The sequence below is a fragment of the Nicotiana sylvestris genome, chromosome 12, assembly GCF_000393655.2.
Source record: "Nicotiana sylvestris chromosome 12, ASM39365v2, whole genome shotgun sequence".
NCBI lineage: Eukaryota > Viridiplantae > Streptophyta > Magnoliopsida > Solanales > Solanaceae > Nicotiana > Nicotiana sylvestris.
In genome coordinates, this window is record NC_091068.1 from 163,829,869 (window position 1) to 163,840,277 (window position 10,409).

Below are 10,409 nucleotides of genomic sequence, written 5' to 3' on the forward strand. Positions count from 1 at the left end.
AATTTGAAACCTTCCTTTCCAAACTAAACGGTGACCTTACACATGCAAATCTTAATCGTACACAATATACCACATAAACCATACCATTCTAGAATAACCATGAGAACTTCATATCCCTTCCAAACCACAAGCAACTGTGTACTCAACTAGCCAATAACTTTCCATTGATCCCATCTAGAAAAAAATCACTACACATCCCATGCTTCTCACACTCATAAAAAATACGCATCTCTAACCGTGGTAGAAACCATCAAGAACTCTCCGAATTCCATTTGCATAAAACTAAACCGTCAGGACTGAATCCTTCTAACTCAACCAAGCTACGCAGGTCACTAATACCCAAGAGAATTGTCGCGAAACACCTGTAGAAACTCATTACCCTGTAAGCATCCAAAGAACTAATCATATTCTTACCATGCCGATCCGGCCTACTACCAAGCTATCCCATCTATCCAAGTTCCTTCTGATTTACCTTCAACTTGATACTTTTTCTTGTTATAACACCACAATTCCTCAACCCAGACTTACCACAAGATACCCAAGCATAAAACCATACCGTTTAAGCCTCATAAGCCACTGGATACTCTCTTAGATATTCCCAAACGGACCACATTCCAAATACCTACCTTAACGTGATTTCCTGCGAATCCGAAGCCATTACCTTCCTGATACTGATATATAGAATCCCATAATTGATACATAAATGCCACAAGTCTTGACACCCTCCTATGCAAACCTCAGTTTCTAGCCAAATATACAACCTGAAAATCTCCAATCATTACATGAAAAATCTTGGACCCACCAAAACCATTCTCGAGAGTCCTCATCTCTACTCAAACTGCAATTAGACTGATCAAATGAACCGAACAACTTGTGCCTCATTAGCACTCCGATACCGCAGAAGGTAACCTCACCTTAATGCAACCAAGCAAATTCCTGTTCTATGCACCGAGCATCCTTTACCCATATCAACTCAAGACATTCCTTGATTCTCATACACCTACAAAGCATAATATAACCTTTGTCAATATTTTCCTTTACTCGAGCCATCCTCGGTCTCAATCTCCATAAGCCATAACTGATTCACCCATATCAAGCTGGAACCAACATAGCACATAACCGTGCAATCAACTAATCAATAACAGACTCCCCCACTTGGATCGAAGCCATAGATCAAAACACATAATAACCCATAATACGTATACTCTATTACTGCCATAATACCATAGTGAGATTAAACTCAATCCTTCACAAGCTCGTACAACACAGACCATCTAGTACCTCAAATCTTTTGCAAATCTCGCATTCGCCCTCGTAGCAGTCAAGCCCACTCTCTTAAGCGACCCAAATTCAAATTGCAACACATATATTTCACTGGTAACAGAGGTCTTCCAATAAATGACATACAGGATCACGCAAACTTCAGAACAATTCACAGGAGATAGCCCACCTGCTTCGCCGCAACTGACAACTCCTTGTACCCATCCGCTATCATAAGCATTACAAAGTTACTTAATCTCCCTGAGTATGAACTCATATCACAATGTGAAATCCACTTCACTCCCCAACTAGGCAACACGAAAAGGTCCTTCAACTCAGCCACAACTCGGGCTAAATATCAAATCACGATTGAAACCAGGCACCAGATAGTCCTTACTACCCCCAAGCAGACCCTTCTTGTCTCGTTCAAATCATATGCACACATCTCACAGTCACATTACACTCATCACGTAGCTACCCAGTCATCACTCCCACTAATCGGGACACTATCGGACATATAAATCTAAAAACATGTGCTCACACAATCAATGCCTCAGTGTTCAAGCTGTAGGCAAAAACCGGCCTCAAGTCCTCCAGACTGGCCCAACATCAACACACAGAGATCACATCTCGCCCCTCGATCAGGGAATCACAAGCCATCGATGCATATCTGATACTGAGTGCTCATCCGCGCATATGAACGCGTGGAAGGAATTCAAAGGGTTACTTTCCAAGCTGAATCAATGACGCACGATAAGAATTCAAGAATGTGAAGTTTTTCCAAAAGGTTATGCATCCTCCCGAGGATAAGTACATACATCTCCGTACCGATCCATGAGATCTACTAAACTTGCTCATGACTCGTGTGACCTATGTAACCTAGGCTATGATACTAACTTGTCACAACCCTAAAACCGACCTGGTCGTGATGGCGCCTATCGTGAAACTAGGCCAACCGACATAACTCCCAAATTAACCACTAATCAATAAGAATAATTTTTAAGCTTGTAATTAAACAAATGTTTCATAATGTAAGTCTACATGAACAATGCGGAAATAATATACAAGCCCGACATCGGAGTGTCTCAAGTCACGAGCATCTACTAAATTCTGGATACAACAAAAAAGTCTGAAAATGTACTAAATATAGTCTAATAAAAGCAATAGGGAGAAAAGCTGTGCTGTGAACGCGGGGAAGCTACCTTGCTAAACTCCGATGACTCTGCCTCTAAGCAATCGACACCCGATACCGGGTTCAAAAATACCTGAATCTGCACACAAGGTGTAGGGAGTAATGTGAGTACTCCAACTCAGTAAGTAATAAAGGTAAATGAAAGTTGAGTAGTAAGAAAGCATATAAATCACGTCAAAACACTACAACAAATACAAGATATTTCCAAAACAATACAGAAATCATTTACTTCGTAAATCATGCTCAGTTTCGATGAAAATCCCTTTACAGTTTTCAATAGTTTTCAAACGAGTGATAAAACAGTGAATAAACATGATAGAAACGTAAACAACCCCTCGGGCAAAATATGTACCATAAACCGCCCCTTAGGCATAATATCAACAGAACCAGCCCCTCAGGCTACCTCACAATCACTCGTAATCAGCCTCTCGGGCATAACATAATCAAGAACCGCCCCTCGGGCAATAACATGGAACAACATCAGCCCCTCAAGATATATCACATAACACACTGGGTACCCACGCTCACTAGGGGTGTACAGACTTCGGGAGGGCCCCTTATGGCCTAAACGCAATATCAAGCCACCTCATGGCATAATTAATAGGCTCTCGGGCTCATATCAAGCCACCTTGTGGCATACAACATAGGCCCTCAACCTCATAATCAAAATCAGTACAACACTGTTGCGGTGTGCAGCCCTATCCCATAATAGTTCTCACAACACAGGCCCTCGGCCCTACTCAGTCAGAAATCTCTAAAAGCCACTCGGGCACAGTAAAATATGATGCTCAGCCCAAATATCATTTAAAATGTTAAAATTGAGTAAACATGACTGAGTTATTAAAAACAGTAGAATATAACATGATTGAGTACAAATATAAATCAAAACAGTGAGGAGATAGGAGTAAAAATCCCCTAAGGATCCAAACAATTGGTACGAGGCCCAAATATGGTATTCAACCCAAAACATGATGATAGCAAACAATTTTCAATCAAATATGCGGTAAAACAGTTATTCGAGATGGACTAAGTCGCAATCCCCAATGGTGCACGACCCCATGCTCGTCATCTAGCGTGTGCGTCACCTCAACATAGCACAACGATGTGTAATTCAGGGTTTCATACCCTCAGGACAAACAATTACAATCATTATTTACCTCTATCTGGTCCAAACTCTAGCCCACGATGCCTTTGCCCTCTCGAATCGACCTCCGAATGCTCCAAATCTAACCAAAATCAATACATAACCATTAAAATATGCTAAGAGAACAAAGCCCACTCAAAAATATCCAATTTATATAAAAAATCCGAATTTGCTCAAACTCGGCCTTTGGGCCCACGTCTCAGAATCCAATAAAAATCACATCAATAGAATCCTCATCCTTTCACGAGTCTACCCATATCAAATTCATCAAAATCTAACCCCAATTGCCCATTCAATTCCCCAAAAGAATTCTCAAACTTTTCTTCCATTTCACCCCAATTTCCACTCTAATTTCTCAAATTAAATGATGAAATTCAAGACTAAATTATGGAATTAAACCAAATATGGGTGAATATACTTAACCCAATAGCTCCACTGAAAATCTCTTCAATTTTCACCTTCTCCCGAGCTCTCAAATGGTTTTTGTGATATTGAACTTAAACCCTCGATTTAGAACTTAAACATTCTGCCAAGATATTTCCTTCATCACGATCGCGGAAATTGTCTCGTGATTGTGAAGCACAAAATAGGACTGCCCCTCAACTTACCTTACGTGATCGTGGAACAACACATGTGATTGCAAAGCATTGCCAAGCCAACTCACGCGATCGCGACCATCCCCACGTGATCGCATAGAACAATGCCTACCACTTCTCACCAGCCCACTTTCTTCTACGCGAACGCGGCCTTGCCCACGCGTTAGCGAAGCAAAATCTCTCAACAAACCGCGATCGTGACCTGACTTCTGCAATCGCATAGATCAATTCTTCACCCCTGCCTAACTGAGCCTACACGATCACGAAGAACAAAAATGCCTACAATTGAAACCAGAAAATCTGCAACTTTCAAAACATGAAATTGATCCGTTTAACCATCCAAAACTCACTCGAGGCCCTCGGGACCTCAAACAAACATTCCAACATATCCCATAACATCATTCAAACTTGTTCCAACCTTTATAATGCTCAAAACAACATCAAAACATCAAACTTACATCGGATTCAAGCCTAAGAATTCCAAAAACTTCCAAATTCCGTTTTCGATCAAAAAATCTATCAAGCCTCGTCCGAATGACCTGAAATTTTGCACACACATCCGAATTAACACAACACACCAACTGCAACTTATGAAATTCCATTTCGAGCACTATATCAAAATCTCACCTATCAACCGTAAAATGCCAAAATCCCAATCTCGCCAATTCAAGCCTAAACCTTCCACAGACCTCCGAAATACATTCTGATCACGCTCCTAAGTCCCAAATCACCTCACGGAGCTAACCAAATCATAAGAATTCCAATCCTAGATCATATACTAACAAGTCAAAACTTGGTCAAGCCTTTCAAATTTTAAGCTTCAAATTGAGAGATGTTCTTCCAAATTCATTCTGATAACCCTGAAAACCAAAAACAATGATCTATATAAGTAATAATACATCACAAGGGGCTAGACATGCACGATAACTAGCGAGCAAAATGCAAAAGCTCAAAACGACCGGTCAGGTCGTTACAGTCTGACCAAACAATGTATCATATTTTGTTTTTATACATGGATAATGCTAGTTGGATATGGTGTAAATACTTTCATAGAATAGGAAAATATTTCCCATTTTACTTCGATAAATATCAGAAATTATAATTTGTTATAATAGAGAATATAACCGTTCTAATAGACCTAGCAAATAATAAGAGCAACCCCTAATAACCGTTCTAATATGTTATTGTATACGGTAAAAATTAGAGGGTCCGATTTTATGATCGTTGTAGCACCTTGTAAAGACTGCCCCAGAAGGCTCGAAACTCAGCTCGTGGTTCGACCCTAAGGGTTCTCACCGATCGACCCCGAGGCAGTGCAAATCAAAGGCTATGACAGACAAACAGGAAGTTCCCAAGGGCTTTGTAATAAATGCATTTATACTATGTTAGGATTCCCCCTCATATATAAAGGGGACCCTTGTCATTTTGTAGATGATACATATACAATATCACTTACAACATTGAATATACAAGAACATTCTCTGCTCTCTAACACTTTTTCTCTTGGTTCTATCATTTACATCTATTGCTTATATTTATTGTGTTTTATTGATTGTTCTTCATTTATTGCTTATTATTGGTCATAAAGAGCTTTCATCAAAGCCCTTAATACTGTTAGACCTTCATCGGTCAGCCATAGCCCGGTGCCTATCTTGACCTCGAGGTCCCATATAACCTGGCCCGAGGCCCCGATTCTCAGCCACTCTATTCGCTTAAACATAATATTTTCGAGTTCTTATCTTAATTTTTAGCCTCACACTTAGCATCTACTACCTAACAACTAGCAAAAAAATAAATCACATATTTTTTAGAACCATAAAATCAAATTTAATTGTAATTACTATTTTCAAGGTAAATAGTTATAATATCCATTGCAATAGAGTACTAATAATTGTTCTAATATATCACAAAAATCGTTGCAATATATCATGAAAACCGTTGCAACAAACTTTAAAAAAATCAGCTGTATTATATTACCAGGACGGTTTATAACCGTCCCAATAGAAAAGAAACCATTTATGTAGATAGAACAATGGTAGCAGTCCAAACCGTTACAATATCCCTATCTATGGAGACGGTTTATGAACCGTTCCAATAGACCTATTATAACGCTGAATCCCAGAATGAGTGAACATCTGTCCAAATAGCCTTATAGGGACGATTAGCATATCTATTGCAACGGTTTTCGAAGGGTTGCCATAGCTCCAATTTCTAGTAGTGACTCAGGTGATATTGGAATTACTATTCAGGATACGGCTACATCCTCGTTAGTAACTGAAGTGAAGAAACGCCAGAACGAGGATCCTGTGTTAGTTCATTATAGGGATACCACCCCTCAGAAGGAGAAGACACCATTTGAGATTACAGAAGATGGGGTCCTCAGATATCAAGGACAATTATGTGTCCTTAATGTTGCAGGGTTGTGTCGGCAGGTTATGGGAGAAACTCACTACTCTCGTTATTCTATCCATCCAGGAGCAACAAAGATGTATCATGATATCAGAGAAGTATATTAGTGGGACAGAATGAAAAAGGATATAACGGAGTTTGTTGCTCAGTTCCCTAACTATCAGTAGGTCAAGATTGAGCATTAAAAACCCGTTGGATTATTGTAGGCTATAGAGATTCCGACTTGGAAGTGGGAAGTAATCAATATGGATTTCATCATAGGCTTACCTTGTACCCAGTGTATGTTCGATTCGATATGGGTGATTATTGATAGGCTTACAAAGTCAGCCCATTTCTGCCCTTTAGGACTACATATTCCGTAGAGGATTATACAAGGCTTTATATTAAAGAGATAGTATGACTGTGTGGTGTCCCTGTATCTATTATCTCGGATAGAGGAGCTCAATTTACAGCTAACTTCTAGAGGTCCCTCCAAAAAGGATTGGGGACTCAGGTAATTCTTAGTACATCATTTCATCCCCAAACAGATGGACGGGCTGAACGTACTATTCAAACACTTGAGCATATGTTATGAGCTTGTTTGATAGACTTCAAAGGAAGCTGGGATGATCATCTGCCGCTTATTGAGTTCGCATATAATAATAGCTACCACTCCAGTATTAAGATGGCTCCATACGAAGCAATTTATGGATGGAAGTGTAGGTTGCCTAAATGGGGGTTTGATGTGGGGGAAATTATGTTAGTAGGACCAGAATTGGTACAATAGGCAATTGACAAAATTTAGCTAATACAGGACATGTTATTAGCAGCTCAAAGCCGTCAGAAGTCTTATGCGGATAATCGATGGCGGGACTTGGAATTTCAGGTTGACGACCGAGCATTCCTAAAGGTATCACTGATGAAAGGTGTTATGTGGTTCGGTAAGAAAGGAAAACTTATCCCTCGGTACATTGGACCGTATAGGATCATACGCAAGGTAGGCCAGGTAGCATATGGGTTAGACTTGCCTTCGGACTTGGAGTCTGCACATCCAGTCTTTCATGTGTCTATGCTCCGTAAATGTATCAGAGATCCTTCCAGAATCATGTCAGTTGATGACATTCAGGTCACAGAGCAGCTATCATATCAAGAAACTCCCATTGCTATATTAGACAGACAAATTCAGAGATTGAGAACTAAAGACGTAGCTTCAGTGAAAGTACTTTTGAGAAACAACAATGTGGAAGAAATGACTTGGGAGGCTGAAGAAGACATGAAGTCTAGATATCCTTACTTATTTTCTCCTCCAAAGAAGGGTCTGACTGAGATATCACAGTTTTAAGGTACGTGTAGGGATTCTTGTGTTAGTTATTATCATTGGTCGTGTGAGGCCATTGTCGTTATTGATGGATGTGGTCCTATGTGGCGTTCAGTTATTGAGTTTCTATAGGAAGAGTTGGTAGTAGTGTTGTTACAAAGGCGACTATACAAAATTTATATATATCCCGGGGAGTTAAACATTCAAGGACGAATGTTTCTAAGGGGAAGGATGTTACATCTCGCGTTTCGCACGTTAAAGTTTCGTCTTCAGTTAATCAACGTAGACGCGGGGGATGAGGTTAACATATTTATGTTATTTATAACAAGCGATAAATAAGTGTCATGAAGGATAAAGGATACACGAATCAAAGAAAATAAGTTTTGTTGAAGGTTGGCAATTTGGGATAAGATATGTTAACCTCATATATCATAAGATAAGATATGATAAGATAAGACAAACCACCCCCCCCCCCAAAAAAAACGTTGTTGTTACCCATTTTTTTCCTCATATATTTCAAAATGCGTATATACTTTCAAAATAGTGCATCAGCATCAGCCAATATTTTTTCATAATCTTCTATATTTTAAAGGATTTGTTCTAGAATTTTATTATATAAGTAATTACTAATTGCATCACAAATAATTTTATAATAATTTTATTTGCTTAATTTTATCATTTATATTTATACTGAGCTTTGATTATTTCACATATAGCCAAATGTACCTGTTAGGGTTATAATTGCAATAACTTTGTAATAATAACCCATGTGTGCATAATTACCTTATTTCACAAGAAAATAAAATTTTATTTATTTATAATGCTAAGTAATTATTGTAAATCATCTTCCTGCATAAAAATCATTTTTATCATTTAATTAGCTATTTTTACAAATTATTTAATTATTAAATTGGGTATTTAACAAATAGCCCATTTAATTATGTTTAAATTTGGACCCCCACCCCAATTCAAATTAAACCTTAGCCCAATCCATCCCACCCAAATTAAATGACCCCTACCTGACCCAGAACCTCCTCTAATCGTGGTCGTTGATCTTTGAGATCAACGATCCACGTTATTCCTTTCGATTTTTAATCCAACGACCCCCCAAACCCTACACATTCTCTTCAACTGCACCACCTCTGAATCCTCTCCTCCTCTCTTCTCTCTCAGACAAAACTCAAACCCTAGTTGCCCTCACCATAAAAATACCCGTTCCATGGGGTTCCTCTGTGATTTCAGGCCCTTGCCTGCCTCTTACCTCTCCTGGTTGATTGATTTTGTTGCTTTATGAAAGAATCTCTAAGAGATCCAACTCAGATTTGTTGAAAACCGTTTATGAATCTACATACGGTATCTCCATTTGTGAGTACTATTATCTTCGTGTTTATGGCTCGAATCTATGATTCCAAACCAGATTTTCTTTCATCTCTGTCATTCTCTTAAACCCTAGCCTCTTGCTACTCGAATCCATTCAGATCCTTGTAGATCTGAGGTAGTTTTAAGTTTATTTTGTTATTTCTCTTAAAAAACTTTCGGTGTTTTCTTATTATTAACCAATTTTTGTCTTCTCTAAAGCTAGGGTATCACCCTTTAAGTTTCTGAAAAATACTAACTTTTTAAGTGTTTAACCTTAATTTTCTTTACTTGTTTGACTGATTCTCATGGCTGTGTTCAAAAACCCTATGGTTTTGATCTCTAACGGGTTTTCTATCAAAATGTTTAGACATTTAAATACCTTCAACTATGGTTTTCTTCTTTACTATTTCGACCGATCCATTTTGAATTTCATATCTATGCTTTTGACATATCCTAGGATTTTGATTCTCTGACTATTTATCCTGTTGTCTTTTGCCTGTTACCTTTAACTCTGTCAATAAAGTTGTTAATTGATTTACTTAACTTAATTAGGGTTTGAATTTAGGACCCATATTTCCTTATTTAAGTTTAACTTGTTCTTACCCTATTTATGTATCCGTATTATTGGCTTGATTATGTGTCCTGATTCATAATTGATTCCGAAAATTTTTTCTTACCTTATTAACCTTGCTCTTAATTACAAAATTATTATGTGTGAGATTTTTCCTTAAATTAAGTGGTACTTGTTTGATTCTGCCCTCTTAATTGATTCCTGACTGATTGCTAATTGATTTTTCATACCTTATGTATGTGTGATTGATTCATTGCCTTATGTGACCTACCCTATCGCATGCTATAAAAAACCCTTCTTGTTTTGATTTTCAAGATAGAGACTTACACGAACACTCAGAAAGAAACACACACACAAGCTCTTGCCCTCATTCAAACCTTTCTTTTACTTGTGTTTGCTACATTGTCTAGCCGGGTTGAAAGCCAATGCTAGACTATTGGATCCTGCATAATTTCAACTTCTTATTTGCTATTTCTTAACTGGTATGTCTCCACTTCCGCCATCATTCAATATGCTATGTAATTAGACCTATGTGCTTCATGTTTTCAGCATGCCTACTTCCATGAAATTAGACCTATGTG

At 38.4% G+C, this 10,409-nt stretch overlaps 1 protein-coding gene across 1 annotated transcript; it reads left to right on the forward strand.

Annotated features, from left to right (window-relative positions):
* The first annotated feature begins 7,397 nt into the window (after positions 1–7,397).
* LOC138884046 (uncharacterized) lies at positions 7,398–7,922 on the forward strand. Its single transcript, XM_070164786.1, has one exon. The coding sequence runs from the start codon at positions 7,398–7,400 to the stop codon at positions 7,920–7,922; it is 525 nt and encodes a 174-aa protein (XP_070020887.1).
* The last annotated feature ends 2,487 nt before the right edge of the window (positions 7,923–10,409 follow it).

Bases quoted from the DNA above. Each gene is read 5' to 3' on its own strand.
- LOC138884046 (XM_070164786.1), top strand. From the start codon at position 7,398: ATGTTATTAGCAGCTCAAAGCCGTCAGAAGTCTTATGCGGATAATCGA.